We start from the raw sequence: 17,280 nt of genomic DNA, 5'->3' as shown, positions 1-17,280 counted from the left end.
CAGTACCCACATGGCCGGCCGGCCTCCAGATGCCTTGTCCATTTTCTAGGGAGCAGCTGGTCAGCACTCTATCACTGCTCCACTGTGCCCACAGCTCCCTGGAGATCGATGTTCCCTCAACGTCTGATCCACCTCCCCCAATTGATTCTGCCTTGGCAACTTTACGGTGCAAGGGACTCGGGGAGTCGGGGACAGAGAGGGAACATGCTGTCGTGGCCGCCGATTTCGATATCGTCTTCACCAGCAAATGGGATGTTTCTCATAGGCTGCCATAGCGTCAGGAGGCGGCACTCGTCATTGATTTTGTCCAATATCCAAGAAAGATGTCACCACAAGCCTCGCGGCCTAAACAAATGCATCAGTCAAGGCCGGCCTGGCCAGGCTTTTCTGTCTTGAAGTGCATTCCATGGACCTGTCCCATGCATCCCACAGGCTCAGTGGGCGCTCCTATTCGCTCCCACCACCCACGCGCATCCCCCAATGCAGCTTGGGTGCAGTTAAAGCCACACCTAAGAATTCGCTAACCCCTGAACTTACGGGCTCTTGCATTTAAGGGTCCACCCTAGAATCTTCAGAGCCATAGAATTTACTGTAAAGTCGATGCAAGCGACACCACACCACACGATAGCTCCAGCTTGCTGCCCTGCCCTGCACAAATGGAAACACACGCTGAAGGCGCCGCACACCCGCTGAAAGCAAGCAAGCAAGCAAGCATGTTTTATGTTTTTATCGTTCCCAGGTGCTGATCACACAGCTATCGCCTGCCAGGCCTCCCCTAGCCAGCACTCGTTGAGACAAGGGCCCAGGTAACCGTAAATGCTAGACTGCTGCTGAGGAGGCTGGGTGATGGATCCAGCAGACCAGACCGCTCCCCTACCTACTCGTCCTTGGCCGCACCACTGCACACTCTGCGCTGTGTTGCTCGCTCGTGTTGCTGTCGTGGCTTTTGAGACTTGATTCCCACTTTCCCTTCGAGCCTTCGACCCTTCCATCTTCGCTCCTTCCCTTCTTGATATCGTTTCCCTAGAAGAGAAGTGAGACGTTACCTTTCCTACCTCGCCTATCCCTTCACCCAGCTTCATCTTCTGCATCTCCCATTCAATTGACACCTAATAATCAATTGCTTTGCTCAATTGAAACATTTCAAGGCGTTGGAAGCTTCCTTTTGCTTATCTCCACCACCTTGCTCTTCTTCCAACAACCACAAAATGCAGGAAGTAAATATGGCTTCAATCATCGACTCTACCATGAACGCTTCCTCGCCATTGATGGGCGCCAGCCATCCATTCTATCCTCTGGAGGTCGAAATCGCCGCCTACCTTGCGAACGAGATGACGATGCAGGTACTTCTGTCCATTTTCGTGACCATGATTCTCACCATTGTTGGGGGAACGAAGCTCTGGGTTGATAAGGTCCATCCCAATCTGCCTGGAAAGGAGAAGGCTGCTATCTGGTGGTTTGTGATTTGTATGTTCTTCCCTGTTTTCTGCCAACTTCATATCATTTCATTATCGCGGTAGGACGCATATCTGTTGCCAGAGGCCAGTTTGATAAGGCAAGTGGGGGGTGCAGAATTGGAACTGCAAGTCAATTTGGGGATAAGGTGCTGACGTTAAGGTTAATGTAGCTGGCGCTATCCATCTTTGCTTCGAAGGTTATTTCTCCGTAAACCATACACGAATGGCACCCGCTCAGGATCTATTTGGTCAGCTATGGAAAGAATATGCGCTTTCGGATTCGAGATACCTGACATCTGACCCATTTGTGCTTTGCATGGAGACTGTCACTGCTGTTTGTTCCCCTGGGTGCTTCAAGATCTGCGAAGCCATTACTGACTGATTGCGTAACAGTTCACCTGGGGACCAATGTGCTTCTTCATTGCCTACTTCATTACCTCTTCGAACCCTCTCCGACACCCTCTTCAAATCATCGTCTGCGTTGGACAAATGTATGGATTGGTCCTCTACTATGCCACCGCCATGTTCGACCATTACTACAATGCCGCTGCATACAGTCGCCCAGAATTCCTTTATTTCTGGGTATACTTTTTCGCTGTGAACTTCATTTGGATGGTTATCCCAGGCTGTAAGTTGGGAGCTGGACCCGGGACTTACATGAGCAGACGCTAACAGTGAATACAGTATTGCTCGTCAGCAGTGTCCGAACCATCGCACGAACCTTCGCTGCATTCGACAAGATGACTTTGGCGTTACAAAAGGGAACCAATGGCAAGGCAAAGGGATCCAAGAAGGAGCTATGAGGAGACATACAGACCCCCGCGTCCAACCGAGGCATTCAACATATACCCCGCAAAATAATATGATTTTGTACAGTACGACAGGAGGAAAAACTTGGTCAACCTGGAGATGCATGCATAGATTGGGAGTGGAAGTGACTGGATTGGACCGAATATAGACCAAAGCGAGGAACGAATGAGCGAACGATGATTTTTTTTTTCTATACTGAGTTTGAAGTGGAGCAGAGCAGAGCAGAGCATACCCAGGCTGCGAGAAAGTACATAGAGTGGACATGGCAGGGCATGGCATGGCATAGAATAAAGAATCTGGGCCGATTCCAGAAAAATTGGACGGTGCTTTATGTGCTTAGATGGTGGACGGAGCAATACCTTAGACACGGATGGATATATATTTGTTTCTTGCGGGTGGTTCTCTTTTTTATTTTATTCTCTGCATACTGCATTATATGAACAGTAAACAAGGACCTTTCAATTCCCATCGAACGTACAACATGCATACGAGGAAGTGGAAAGGAAACGAGAGAGGCTTCTAATTAGTATGATATATTGATGTGCTGATACAACGATTGAACACTGGTTGCTGAAATTAGGGGAAATAATCTCTCCAGTGGTTTCATAGGGTAGATATGCAGTTCTTTCCGATGGCAAGGGTGGGCGGACGGGCTTGATATCTGTCGATCTCGGATTTTACTGTAGGCTACAAGTAGATTTGTCGAGATGGAAGACCCTTCTTGCATATTGATTTGAGTGCATGGTGATGGATGGGGGACTCTGGAGATGGAGGGGTAGGTGAGAGGCGATGTTACTTTGTTTTGTTACTAGGCTAGGCTAGGCACTGTACGAAGGGAGGGGAGGTACTCGTAGTGTGTTGGAGAGAGATGGCATACTCCGTCCGTGGTTTATTATTGCGTTACATGAGGTACGATCTACCGCGCACCACGAGGTAGGTAAGGTAAGGTAAGGTAGCCATGCCACTCTGCTGCCGTGTATGGTACCATAGGGGAGGGGAAAGGGACTCGAGGGAGGGGGAGGGGGAGGGGGAGGGGGAGGGGATGGAAATCAAGGAAGATAAGGTAGGTACTGTAGGTAAGGTAGGTAGGGGATTTACCCAGATGTAATGTAAATTACCAAGATATGCTGCTACCTTACAGTAGATCGATTTACCATGGTGGTAGAGCTAGGTAGGTAGAGCTAAGTGGCCTAAAGAGGTATTCTGGCGCGCTAAAGTCTGGTAAATGTGAGCTTGTAGGAGCTTGTGGGAGCTTGAGCTAGCTAATTGAATTACCTAGGTAGGTAGGTACCTATGTATGGTAGGTGAAGCAGCTTGGGAGAGGAGCTTGGGAGGGGACCAAGAATGGAAGTGGAGTAGGGGGAGCTTGGTAAATACCTAGGTACCTACCTATTTTCTTGGAGAGATTTGGGATTGGGATTGGGATTGGTGCGGTAAATGGTTCTTGGAGGGGAGAAGTAAAGAGAAGAGGGAACGCTGCAAATGAAACAATCAACAATACGATTGTGCCTCGCGGGTGGAAACACTGGGAAGTGCATGCGATATTATACCGAAGGCGCTGGAGGATCGAAATCTGGAATTGGGATGTTTCGTTACGGCAGCTCGGATGCAGCTGAGCTGCATGGACGGACGGGGCGGGGTTCAACCTCAAAGCTGCCTCCCCTGAGAGCAGCGAATCAGGGACTGTTGATACCGGGCGTGCTGGATCAGGATCAGGTCCGTCGGTCGGTTTGTCGGGTCGGGTTGGTCGGGTGCAAGAACACCGATGTTGAAGATGCTGCGAGTGAGGTCGTATTATTGCTGTATTTGAAGCCAGCGCTATTGGGTAGGTAGATAAGGCATAAATATAAATATAAATATGAATACAGAGGAGAAGAGAGGATGCGAGTGGAGGGTGAGATGATACTGATATAGATCTGGGGTTTGTGGTATATAAACACATAGTGGATGGATGGGGGTGTATATTGGAAACCTTGATTTTGGACATGGTCGGGGACGGGTGATACCTTAACCATGCGACGCTGTGAGGGTTGGGTGATGGAGCTGAGCTGAAGAAATATACTTTTCTTTTTAGGTTATTGTTGTTACTGGTGATTCTGCATCGATTGATACTTTCTGAGTTGTGTGCAGAACTGACCAACAGGACAATCTATTTCGATGGTACCGCCTCTGTACACGGATTTCCCGTTCTGGGGTGATCGCTGGAACCGGGATTTGGTGGCTTGCTCTGTTTGCTCTTCTTGTTTTGTTGCCGCTTGCGCGTTGCTGCACCAACAACTGGGCGGCGCGGCCGATTTGCGAATCAGAAGCTTGGGAAGACCCGAGGGCAGCAAGCACAATTGCGCGTTTGTGATTGTGTGATGCTTGCCTTGCAGCTTACATTGCTTGCTGGCTGGCTGGTGAGATCTGGATCTGGCACCTTGATTTGGGTTTGGATTTGATCTGCGAGACACCTACATCGTCATTCTTTGGAATTGCATCGCCTGCAGAGAAGGTTCGGATTGAGAGACAGAGAGGAATGAATGATTGTGTTTGGATGGATGGGACGGTGCAGACGAGACGGAACAGAACGCGCGAATCTGAGAGCAATATTTTCCTTTCACATGCTTCGATGTTTGGTTGTTGATGTGGTGGGATTGATGTTGTGAAGCTGGACCTGGATCGGGAGTGAAGCTGTGAGGTATGTTGTTCATTGTTTACTTACTCCACTTGAGCCCTTATCATACATTCTCGAGATATTGTGTCTCGGAAGTGATGGAAATGCGAGCTCCCATCAACACCGGGAATCCACTTTCCCCAGGGAAAGCGCAATTGTAAGGAATGTACACTTACCCATTCTTTTTCTCCATTCTAGAACATGGCCAAACCACCAATTCCATCTCCGTCCTCCTCCGACAACGACAACGACAACGAAAACGAAAACAACACACCCCCTCCCAACACACCTGCGAAACGGAAAGCAAGCAATCCAAACACCCCCAAACGACTCAGCACCCCACGCAAGCCCTCCGGACCACGAACACCACTGCGCAAAACCTCAGCGCAGAATGGCAACGCCCAAAAGACACCAGCTTCTGCGCCAGCCCGCGCGCGCAAAGCAGTCGAGCCCACCCTCCTGGGCGACTTCCTCCTCGGCAGACCGAGTCCCGCGAGGCAGCGGACCGCCAGACGGAAGAGCCTCGATGTCGTGAAGAGGGAGATGCGCGCCGACGTCGTGGCGAGGGTACAAGCCCCCGGCAAGGTCCAGGAGAGGGTCAAGGAGTGGCAGAAGGCCAGCGCGGGTGCGGGGAAGGGAGAAGCTGCTGAGGAGATTGTCGTGGAGTATGAGACGGATAGTGAGCCGGAGGTGGTGGTGCGGCAGGAGAAGGAGAGGATTGTTGTGCCGAAACGGCAGACGCCTGCGAAGAGGAAGGAGAAGGCTAAGGACGATGGGGAGGGAGAGGATGATGGGGGGAGGAGAGGGAGGGATAATGGAGATGCGGATAGAGTGAGGAGTAAGAGTCTTGCGCCGAAGAAGAGGGTGATCAGTGATGACCACTGGAGGAAGAAGAAAAGCCCTCCGAGGAAAGGAGGGAATATACCGAAGAACTTCTTGCAGGCCACGGCAATCAATCCACCAGTCGAGAAGAAGATTGAGGATTGGGTTCGCAGAACAGAAAGTGTTGAGCCGGAAATCGTACTGGAGAGACCGAAGCCCAGGAGTCGTAGTCGGAAAGCTGAGGAGTGGGAGCATCAGGGAGAGTCGCCGAGGAGTGGAAGGCCTTCAAGACAGGGTACTGAAAGTCCGAGAAGCAGGAATGTCTCCAAACAAGAGCCGGTCGATGATGGGATTAGGATCAAACCTTCGAAAGATAGGCCTACGACAGAAGGTCGAAAGCCATCTGTGTCGATGGAAGGAGGCTTGAGGCTATCTGCTTCATACGATGACGGTATCAGAGTGACGCCTTCGAAAACAAGTTCAAATGATGATGGCATCAGGATACGACCGTGTAGAGAGAGCTCGCCTCAATCCGAATTGAGAGTGAAACCTGTTCGGAAAGACGGAAGCAAGAGACGCCCCAAATCTGAGCACGACTCACCTACGCCTACCCCGAGGAAGAAGAGCAACCAAAATCTGAAGCCTCCAACAGAATCTGAGGGCAGATCTAGAGTCACATCTCATGCTACAACTCACGAAGATGAAGACGATAACTACTCCTACGTGACACCAACGAGGCAAGGCTCCAGAGGCAAAGGTCGAAAATCACTTACTCCTCCTGAGTCGATGGATGAGATACCCTTTGGAAACTCGGCGTTAAGTGTTCTTGAGCTTCCAGTTGGTGCTGAAGCTGGGTCAATGAGAAGACCTGGACCGAAGCGAAATCCCAGCTTCGCTGCTGTGCCTAAAGTTCTAAAGAGAGTGTACACAGAAGGCAAGAAGATGATGCATGATTCTGTAGAGCCACCCAGAGGTGGAACAAATCAACCGCCGAGCATCGATTCTTGGTTGAATGGGACAGTCGATCCGTTTGTTGAAGGTCCAGCGCCCGCGGTAGCCAGCTTAGAGGTCCCAGAGGCACCAATTTCGCGGATGCCAAGTTACAAGGAAGAGGATCGGACAGAAAAAGAACTTGAACGCGATCTTGAGCATACGGAGCCTAGGCGGAAACGAAGGAATCGGAAATCACTGGAAAAGGAGGAACAACAGGTGGAGCCTTCGCCTGTTGAGCACAAGAATCGAAATACTCTCCCTAGCATGGAGAACTCCCCACCTGCCTCTCCGTCTGGTCTGAGAAGGAGCCCTGCAACTCGCAATACCTCATCCCCAAAATCTGCACGGAAGCTATCCTTGAAAGAAGCTGTGTTTGATGCTTTCAAAGGGGAATCTTCGATGGGGAAATCTGCCCCAAGTCCGTTTGATTTCATTGGATTGAGAGAGAAAGATATCAACCGAGCCGAAGAATACAGATCAAGAGACTTAGATTCTGTGCCGGAAGATCCTCCACCCAGACACAGTCCACGAGCTCAAGACAAGCCAGCCTTTGAGGAACCGAAAGTATCAAGGGCTCCGCCATCATTCCCTAGGCGATTGGCGCCTACTACTGGAGGCCACAGACTATCCACTATTGCATCTGTTGAAACGTTCAGTACCCTCTCATCGGGATCTTCACTCACAGAAACCTCAACTGGATCAGAGCTTTCTCACACTACGGTCACACAGAGTAGTGTACTCACTGGAACATCCGCATCGAGTCTCTCCCGACATAGCAAAGTATCAACAAGCAACAAGCATGGCCTGAAGAGGCGATTAACCAAGCATTCAGACCTGGTGTCTATGCTGTCTCTTCCCGATGCTGAAGTTCCGGGACGAGGACACAGCATCAAATCAGCTCGCAGTATCCGAACAACCAGAACGAACCTCGATACAGCTACTGTCCACGACCTGATGAAGGAACTGGCTGAAGATGAGACGAAGTATATGCGCGAATTGAACACTCTGGTCGATGGAGTCATTCCTGTACTTCTCACAGCGGTGCTGTCGAAATCAGATTCTGCTGTTGCAGCTGGCCTATTCGATCCTAATGGCACCGACAACTCGTTCACCAAGCCCATTGTTGACATGGGTGTCGCCCTGGAACGATTAAAGAGCCTCCATAAGCGGATTCCTCTTACGAGCCAAGACGATTTTCTCCGTTGGGCCCAATCTGCGTGCAAGACTTATGAAGATTACTTGCGTGCCTGGCGCTCTGGGTTCGAAGATGTGGTCGTCAATCTAGCCCCGGCTTCTCGTACCTCCTCTTTGGCTGAGAACTCAGACCCTGCTAAGATGCGGATCAATGAGAATGGCGATGTTCTTCGTGACACCGGAGAACGAGCAGATGTAGGGTATATGCTGAAGAGGCCCTTGGTTCGTATCAAGGGCCTGGCGAAGGCCGCAAGGGTATGTTATTCCAAATGTGTATCACGACGACAGAACTAACATGAAGTAGGGGTTTGACAAGCTCTTAAATACGGAAACCTCCAAAAGCGTCACTGATGCTTATGAGGAATTAGAGAAATATCGCCGACAGCGTATACGAGCAGAGGTCGCTCGAAAGGAGGATCAGCGAGCAAACAACACCGATGCTTCCCGCGCCCGAGATCCGAAGACAATGGCCCATACCAAAGATGTCACAATCAACCGAGAGCGTCAAGTCTACATGAAGGATCTATTCTCATTTGAGATGATCCATTCCAATGGCCAGCATCTGGAGTGTGAAGTTGAACTGACTCTGCGTGTCAATGAGAACAACAAGAGTGACTCTGGGGATGTCCTGATTTGCCAGACGGATGGCACCAAATACTTCCTCCTCTTCCCGCCTGTCTCTATGGATTTCATCTCAGCTCGAAAGGGAGATAGTGAGACGGAGCTGGTTCTCATGATTAGAGGGCAAGACGTCACACGTTCAGAATGGAGAGAAAGCTTCATGATTGATGCCAAAGAGGTTGAGGTTGCAACAGAATGGCTGGAGAAACTTGGTACTAGTCCCGTTCCACCGCCAATTATACACTATAAATCGAAGCTTGATCCCGAGCTCGAGACGGTCCTCTCCGAAGCTGGTGATGATACGAGAAGTATCATAGGAGCCTTGAAATCAGCTAAGACAGACGATATACCGCTCGGCGAACGGCCCAGGCGAGAAGCCGAGAAATCTGTATCTGGTGGCGTACCGGGGCTTATGCACACTGTCTACAACACCTTCTCGGAAGACAGGATCAGTGAGCTTGGAGAGTATAGTATCCTGGATGTCAAAGATCTGAACGATGCTATGCACAAAGCTGGGAAGAAACCGCTTGTTTTGCAGAAATCCAGACCGACTACCCCGCAACGCCCGAGACCTTCAAGATACCATGGAAAGAACGTCGAGGTTTGTGCTATCCCATGTGTTATGTCTGGAGCTCTGAACGGAGATGACAAGGCCGAGACAGCCGATAGGAAAGGAGATGAGAAGACGGCTGGCACAATGCTTGGTGATATACCGAAGTTGCGGTCACCAAGTACACCAGGGAAGACAAGCACTCCTCTGAAGGAATCAATGAGACCAGAGCCGGAGAGCATGAAGAGATACCACAAGACAACACCGACGAAGACCGAGGACACTCCCCCACCTCCGCCAGTTCACAGAACTCCATCACCTACGCTCAAGATCACCCCTCCACTCGACTCACCGACTCCACGAGGGAGGAACCGCCGTACTTCGTCTCCTCTGAAGCATGAATATCAACCATCTGATGCGTCGGGTACATCATCTTCCTCGGAGCAGTCTGATTCTGATTCGTACACGGAATCGTCGGACGAGTCAGCCGATGAGCTAGATGAGCTGGACGAATTGGAAGCGGAAGACACTGGACCCACAACTGCCGCAACTCTGCCTGCGTCTCGCCCAACCTCAATATACAACCATCCAAATGCTAGCTTAGCTCCCTCCAACTCTGCGTCCCAGCCGCCATTCATAAACAGGCCTACAGCTCCAAGACCAAGTACCGCCACCAAGAAGATTGCGGCTATGGTCTCGCTCTGGTCGGACAAGAGAGGTAAATGGGAGGATATATACCCCGATCCCTGCTCAGTTGTTGTTGGCCCTGGACGTGTAGAATGCTTTGATCTCAGCTCCATCCATTCATCTCCGGCTATGGGCTCGGATATTGAGACGCCAAAGAAGCACAGCCGAGATTCGGATCCATTGGTTGGGCAGGATATCACGCCGCATGTCAACCTTCGTCAGAGTACTCGCATCGATATCGAAATTACTGCACCGCCATCTGCAAGCTCCAGAATGAAAGGCGTCGCCCTCACGCTCAGATATCGAACACTAAACCAACAAGATTGTGATGCGCTCTATGCTGCACTACATAAAGCTCGTATGGAGAACCTGAAATTCAAGATGATGGAACAACAGCGCATGTTCGCTGCTTATGGTCAGAACAGTGCATATGAGAAGGCTGTTGCTGGTAGTCGACACGGTTCCCTACTGAGAAAGCAGAGTTTCAGAAGATCGTCAGCGAATGCTCCTCCACAAAGTTCAACGGGAAGCGAGCAAAGCAGTCTCAGTTCCGCCATCTCAGCAGTCAAGCGCTTCGGCATCGGCGGCATCTTCAACATCTCCAAATCAACCGTCCAAGCCGGCCAAGGCCACATGTCAACAAGCTCGTCCGACTACTCAGGCGCCACCCCACCACACACCACCAGCCCCAGCATCGCCGCCAGCGGAAGCATGTTCAGCAACGGCATCACAGTCCGCGACCTCGGCTGGCAAGACCTCAAGATCCGCCTGTACATCGGCCTCCCAGGCAACAAATGGGATGATCGCGGTGGTGCCCGCCTCACGGTCACGGCTCCTCCGCCTGGCATGCGTCAAGCTTCTGCTCTGGATCACGGGCCCGAAAAGCGCATCACCATCACGCAGCGAGTGCTTGATGTTGGTAACCCGCAGGTCCTCCTCGACTGCGTGCTCGGCGCCAAGTGTTTCAGTAAGCTTGGGCAGCGCGGCGTCGTCGCTTCCATCTGGGAGGATATCGTGGGTGATGATGGCACGGTGGGCATCATGCGTGCTACGGGGGGTGTGTCGGGCAAGATGAGGAAGTGGTGTTTCCAGACGGCTAGGGCGGGAGATTGTGAGTGGATTTATATGCTGTGTAGAAGTGGGATGGCTTGAGTGAGATGGCAAAATAGGAGGCATAGAAGGGGAGGGAGGGGTAGAAGGGGAGGGGCACAAGTATATTGAGATGTCGCTTATGTTGTTACGAGTCTCCTTGATTTGTTGTTGCTATACCATGTTTTGCATGCATGTCTTGCACTGTACTTATAATTCCGCCTTCTGTTATCTCGTTTATTTTATTTGAGTTGAGTTGAGTTGAGTTGCGTTTATCTGCGGTACGTTTTGTTGTAGATACTTGGGGGAGATATATGGGTGCGGCGGGGGGCTTTAATTTGAGTGCATGGCTGGGGCGGCGGCGGCGGCATGTTCTTAGAAAGGGGATATAGGAAATGAAACGAAAGGAAAGGGAAGGGGGATGGGTTATTTTTTTTTTGTTTTGTGTTTAGCTGGGTGTTTGAGGGGGTCTGGGGTCTGGGGTCTGTAGTTTTGTTCTCTCTTTTGTTTTTTTTTCTGGGGGGTTTAGATTGGGGTGGGTGGGTGGGTGGGATGGATGATGAAAGAGAGTCAGAGAGGATGACTACGTAGAGAAGGTGTAGAGAGGGAGTGTGTGTGATTGAATGAATGAATGGAAAAATGATTTTAGATCTTCATGGTTGAACACTAGTGGCGAAGTGTACTATGAGTGTGAGTGAGGTTTGTTTGGGTATTCTGTGCCGTGATGTGTGGACGTGAAGTGTATTTCGAAGGTGTATGGTCGCTAGTAAACTGGAAGGAGCTCGGCTCGGCTCGGCTCGGCTAATTCCAGGGATTGTTTGGATCATTGGGTCAACATCCGTTGTTCACAGAGAGTCTCTGTGACTCTGTCCGGTGCGTCGCAGAGACAGACATGATGGGAAAGATATTTCTTTTAACCACAGTTTGTTGGTGTCTAGTTGACTACCTTGTGGAATCACCTCCGTGCAGCAAACAGATTTGTATGTACCGGAAATACGTGGGTTCTTGTCACTATTCTGTGTAGCGAAGGTGAGGTGTCATCAATGAATGCTTCGTATTTCCGCTGTTGGAAGTCAGTGAGTCAGGTTGATGGTATCATTACACATCGGAATAATATCTGCTCTTTTACGATGATATCCAGAGGCATATATATCTCAACTATAGCATGTTCATCCATCCTTCAATTCTCACACAAACAACTTTTCACATAGGAGTCTCGGGTTCGTTCCACGATGTTGTCTCTATCCATATCTGTTTCTTCCGACTTTACCGGAGAGACGACGGCTGTGCTTGATGCTGTTCAAGGCTCGGACGTGGAGTCTTCAAAGGCTGAGAGTAGTGGTACCACTAGGAGGGAAGTGGCATCACCGACTGGGGAGTCTTCGGCGTCCGGTGGTGGAGAGAGTAATCATGAGTCGGAAGATACAGGTTCGCGAAACTCACATGCGTCGTCGACCGAAACGCCTAAAACACCTACTATTAACAGAGAAAGTACAGCATCAATCGTCACAGAACCTTCTGAAGCCTCGACAGATACACACCATGGATTGTACAGCAACGTTTACGCGCTCTTGATGCGATGGGAGGAAGACGATTTGGAGAGCACAGGTAGCGAGCTTGCTTTGTTGGAAGATACTTTGAGAACACGGTACCGATTCACGACCAAGACTCTTTATATTCCTCTGGAGAATCCATATCCAGCAGTCCAAGGCGCGATCAAGAATATCAAGAATGGAGAGGAGCTCAGTCCTGAGGATCTCTTGATCGTTTATTATATTGGACATGGAGCGCTGCAAGACAATATGAGTTTTCGCATGTCGTGCGTTCCAGAGTAAGATTGCACGATATCTGTTCCAATCATCTCATTATATCAAATTACTGATTATTCTATTCCAATAGTACCTATGATCCCAGCCAACCCCTCCCAGGCTTCGACTGGTCCTCAATCCAAGTCGGCCTCGAATACATGCCCTGCGACGTCCTCATCCTCCTCGATACCTGCTTCGCCGCATCCACTGTCTCTGCCTCCCAAGCAACTGGCTCATCCCACCGCACCGAGATCATCGCTGCAGGAGGATACGCTGACCTCGTCCCCGGCTCAACCATCATGGGCAGTCTGCGTAGCAGGGAAGACCAGTTCTTCTTTACGCGGGCGCTGGTCGAGGAGTTGTATGGTAGGGCGAGATCGGCGACTCCGTTCACGGCTGCGGCGCTGCATAGAGGGATGTTGAGGAGGTTTGTCCTGCGTTATGGGCTGCTTGGGAAGGAGCAGAGCTTGCTAAGAGGGAGTGCTGGTGGTGTGATTGGGGCTGGGGGTGGGGTTTTGGGGATGCAGTGTGTGGCGACGACGCCGGTGCATGTTACGCTCGGTGAGGACTATAGGCTGACGGGGATTCCTTTGATGTCAAGAAAGCGGTGGAATGGGGGAGAGAAGATGGAGGTGGGGTTGAGACCGTTAGGGCAGAAGTGGCTGTCTTTTCGGCTTGGTGCCGTGTGACATCTAGGGGGAATGACCAGGGAGACAATTCTTCTTTGAACTGTGGTGGGTGGGATTAGACCAGTAGCAAGCGTAAATAATGCCTTGATTTGACGCATTTAGTACGGTTGCAGTTCGGGATGGAGCCGCAGGAGAAACTTTTCTCATACCGAGCTTTGTTTATTATCCCTGATTTCAAGCTCGCTTATTTTACACCTCATCCCCATTCATCACTTGAAATTGTGAGAACAAGACCGCCTCTGTACAAGGTTAAAAATTAAAATAGTGTTATACTTAATCGCTTAATATCATATACATACTTATAGAGCCCAGAACGAGAAATTTGAGCAGTTGAGTGGAGTAAGAGAAGTGGGCCCGCCAAGCCAACCAGCCGTTTTCAGAATGATGGTGACTATGATAATATTTTGACGTCGAAGGGTGCCGGTAAATAGCCGCTTTCAGAGTAACAGTGAAAATCTGTGTAAGAATGGATTAAAAAAGTTAGCATAAATATACAACAGCGTGTATTTACTGCTGTCACACAGCCCACTCGGCCAATGCCACTCAGTGGTGTCGCAGAAGGTGAGCTGGTCTCTTCTTTCTTTCACCTTTCATATTTGGTTTCTGAGAATCTGTGACGCAGGCTCACGATTCTCCGACAACCAATACCGCATCACCAGCTCAGAAACACATTTTACTTCCCATGGCCTCTAGAGTTTCATGACACCAAGCGACACTTAATCCGCCTGAGTTCTAGTGCTATGATTTTGCACTGTCCAGCGTCTCTTTGAAAGTCGCCGCCCTCCGTTGATTCACCTGCTGCGTGTTGAGCCTGATCTACTAGCGCGGTGCTTGGTGCAGTGCTCCATTGTACGACCGAAGCATGCGGCCTCAATCTTTGCTGGCCATTCTCCTGTTCGCTGCTATTGTCCGTTTGCCTATCCTCTCAGACAGGCTCAACCATCTACGTCGCCTTGTATTTCGGTTGAAAACGTGTACGTATCATTTTCTTCTTTCATGTGCAACTCCAACTCCCCTCTCTGTACACTTAGATCGTGTCTTGATCGCTTTCTGTTTCCACAGGCAGGTATTCTTCCATCATGGGTGACTCTGGTGACCGCTTTCGTAGACGGCGCCCAGTCTTAGAGGAACTGATGCGGGTTGGGGGTGCTCCTGGATTGTCGGTAGCGGTCATGACCCGAGGAGAACTCGTGTACCAGGACAATTTCGGATATCGTGATGTGGAAGCCGCCCTACCAGTTAACAACGAAACCATTTTTGCTGGAGCTTCGCTCACGAAAGCCGTCACCGCAGCCGCTTTCTCACTTCTCGTCGACGAAGGCAGCGTAACCTGGGATACGCCGGTCAAGGACCTTCTTCCCGAGTTCGACTCCAGAGATGGTGTGATCAAAAACTGTTTGACTGTGACTGACTTGCTCTCTCATCGCCACGGCTTGGAAGGCAATGATGGATATGCAGTCAGCGCCGAGAACAACTGCCTAATTGCGAAAGACGATGTGATGCGGTTTCTGAACACGCGCGAGAGGGTACGGCCATTCCGCGGGCAGTTCGCATACAACAATGCCGGCTACGAACTGGTTGGCAAGGTTATTGAGCGGCTCAGCGGGCTTTCTTTTAGGGACTTTATAACCAAGCGGATTTTCGAACCTCTTGACATGAGCAGCACGTACCTTGTCACTCCACCTGCCTCCGTCAACAACGTTGCGAAATCTTACAGCACCCTCGACGATGGAACTCTGGCACACATAACTGCTCCGAAGATGGGTGACGATTGGTGGGGTGGAGTCTCGGGCGGTATGCGATCTAATATCGTCGACATGTTGAAATTATACCAGTTTTTCTTGCGGTCCTTCAACACACAAAAAGGATCGAGCAAGGAGTTGTCTCTGTCGCAAGGCCCATATCTGATGTCGTCCCGAATTCCGCTGGAATCGATCTCAAGACACGAGGCGTCGTATGCCATGGGTTGGGGTAGAGTGCAGCTGCCTGGTCAAATGGGGCAACTCGGCATCAACTCTGTCCCTGGAGGAATGCCAATCATTGGCAAAGGAGTTCCATCCCAATTAGTCATGTTCCATCAGGGCAGTCTAGCGGGTACGCTCGCCTTCGTTGCTCTGCTCCCGGACCTGGACTCTATCATACTTGTCCTCAGCAATAGCCTGGCTCTCAACGATGTTCCTGACTGGGTAGGACAACTCCTGATAAAAGAGTTGCTGGATGTTTCCCCGGCTGAACGAACAGATTTCATCAGGCCTGCAAAATCTGCTGTGGAGGCTAATCTGGGGTGGCACTCCAGAGTCACGAAGCAGCTTGCAGAACAACAGACCAAGGGCACAAGGCCCCAAACCCCTGGAGGCATACGTAGGAACCTATTGGGGCGAGAATCATATCCTCAAGATTGTCGTGACACTCGAAGATGGACACCTGTACCGGTCTCTGCAAGGTTTGGAGGCAGAGAAAGTTCGATTACACCATTACGAAAATGACACATTCACCTGGCTCACTTCGCGCAACGAACTGAATAGTCGAGCTTTGTTCGTTGGCAATTGCCCGGCGTACTGGAAGCTCGTTTTTGAGGCTGGGAAAAACGGCAAGATTCAAAGTCTTTAATGGAAACACAACTTTCGATCTACCCTATCAGAATTTGATAGACATAACTGACTATCCATGCTGTAAGTCAAGATTGACAGGCACAAGGGAGAAGAGAGGGGCGTTGGAGTGCGGGCAGTATGATTTTTGCGCTAATAGCCACGAGTCGTTGCCACAGTATCAGCTCCCTATTGCTTTTCCTGATGACAAAGACGGTCTCTCTCTGGATCACTTCAAACATCTGTTACATCGAGTTTCTCTGCTCCCTGGCTGATACTCAGCAGAACCAAACTGTCCAAGCGGCAGTTAGAAATGCTCCACGTCTCCTTAAACCTCTTTTCAATCATCCTGTAATGACCTTTCAATAACTGTAGGACCATATTTCTGTAGCTCGAAGTACCAAGGTTGATATTGTGGTAATGTTTATTCGTGCTTGAACTTGTCCTTCAAGTTTGACATATAATCACCCCCTCCATGATCTAACCATGTATCGCATAATATCCAACAGCTACCAAGCCTATTCCTTCATTCATGATTAAAGGAATACGAACTTCTTCGCAATGCTACTCTACTTGAGGCGCGGTTTCGTCTTCGGAAAATCTGAACTGAAGTTTTGGCGACAGAATAGCGTGAGAACCACCTATGGTCAGCAGCATTCACGCATCACACGATCCAAAAGATGAAATCAATGAAAGGTATTCTTCATAGACTGTTGGCGATGAACTGAAGACAAGAAAGAAATGAACCGCGAGCATCACAGGAAAACAAGGGGATCGAAGCGAGCAACATTCCGGCACAGGTGGTACAGGGACCACGAAAACAGACCAAGAAAGACCAACGAATGCATCAGTTAATGTTTCAGGGAGAATTGTTGGACACTCTGTACAAGGGATAAGAAATGCTGCTTCGGCCGAGAGAGACAGGAGGAGTCTTGAAATGCCGAGAGAGATGACCGCGAGGACTTTGTGTTAGGCGTTGAAAGAGACCGTCTGCCAGTGGGCAGGTGCAAGTTCTTCGATATTAATTCTGACGATAGATGGAAAATTAGGGGATCGATGAACCCACTGAAGGAATTTGTGATATGTGTTGAAAGCAGTGGACAAAGGCTATCCCCTCAACTGCCGAAAACACACTTTTCCAGGGCACGGCGCTGAAGCGAGGCGCTAAGGCTGCCTGGACGACAACGAATTTCAGCGTTCTTCGCTTAATTACAGGGTCTCGCTACAGGTGTGCTTGATACGGCAGTTGAGGGGATAATCAAGGACTGTGCCGCTTTGGCATTCCGATTTCGAAAATGGATGAGTGAATCCCACAG

The 17,280-nt window shown here is 50.1% G+C and overlaps 4 protein-coding genes across 4 annotated transcripts; all 4 read left to right on the top strand.

Annotated features, from left to right (window-relative positions):
* Positions 1-1,208: 1,208 nt before the first annotated feature.
* Positions 1,209-2,260, top strand: ONS95_008424 (uncharacterized protein; the record flags this gene model as incomplete). The annotated part of the gene is made up of 4 exons (XM_058501978.1): positions 1,209-1,467; positions 1,628-1,791; positions 1,851-2,085; positions 2,142-2,260. 4 exons carry the CDS (start codon positions 1,209-1,211, stop codon positions 2,258-2,260), a joined length of 777 nt encoding a protein of 258 aa, XP_058363300.1.
* A 2,722-nt stretch (positions 2,261-4,982) lies between these two features.
* On the top strand, positions 4,983-11,709 carry ONS95_008423 (uncharacterized protein). The gene is made up of 2 exons (XM_058501977.1): positions 4,983-8,187; positions 8,237-11,709. Exons 1-2 carry the CDS (start codon positions 5,125-5,127, stop codon positions 10,940-10,942), a joined length of 5,769 nt encoding a protein of 1,922 aa, XP_058363299.1. The 5' UTR covers positions 4,983-5,124; the 3' UTR covers positions 10,943-11,709.
* Positions 11,710-11,953: 244 nt separating this feature from the next.
* Positions 11,954-13,396, top strand: ONS95_008422 (uncharacterized protein). Its single transcript, XM_058501976.1, has 2 exons — positions 11,954-12,710; positions 12,779-13,396. The coding sequence occupies exons 1-2, from the start codon at positions 12,112-12,114 to the stop codon at positions 13,374-13,376; spliced, it is 1,197 nt and encodes a 398-aa protein (XP_058363298.1). The 5' UTR covers positions 11,954-12,111; the 3' UTR covers positions 13,377-13,396.
* Positions 13,397-14,455: 1,059 nt separating this feature from the next.
* ONS95_008421 (uncharacterized protein) lies at positions 14,456-15,986 on the top strand (the record flags this gene model as incomplete). Its single annotated transcript, XM_058501975.1, has 2 exons — positions 14,456-15,562; positions 15,618-15,986. 2 exons carry the CDS (start codon positions 14,456-14,458, stop codon positions 15,984-15,986), a joined length of 1,476 nt encoding a protein of 491 aa, XP_058363297.1.
* Between the last annotated feature and the right edge of the window lie 1,294 nt (positions 15,987-17,280).

This window comes from Cadophora gregata, assembly GCF_030347475.1.
Source record: "Cadophora gregata isolate MNR1 chromosome Unknown scaffold_2, whole genome shotgun sequence".
Lineage (NCBI taxonomy): Eukaryota > Fungi > Ascomycota > Leotiomycetes > Helotiales > Ploettnerulaceae > Cadophora > Cadophora gregata.
The sequence above is the reverse complement of the archived record's forward strand: the minus strand, read 5'-3'. Positions and strand labels throughout refer to the sequence as shown.

Coding starts and splice junctions, on each gene's coding strand:
- ONS95_008423 (XM_058501977.1), top strand. CDS start 5,125: ATGGCCAAACCACCAATTCCATCTCCGTCCTCCTCCGACAACGACAAC. Junction 8,188..8,236: donor GCCTGGCGAAGGCCGCAAGG/GTATGTTATTCC, acceptor AACATGAAGTAG/GGGTTTGACAAGCTCTTAAA.
- ONS95_008422 (XM_058501976.1), top strand. CDS start 12,112: ATGTTGTCTCTATCCATATCTGTTTCTTCCGACTTTACCGGAGAGACG. Junction 12,711..12,778: donor CGCATGTCGTGCGTTCCAGA/GTAAGATTGCAC, acceptor CTATTCCAATAG/TACCTATGATCCCAGCCAAC.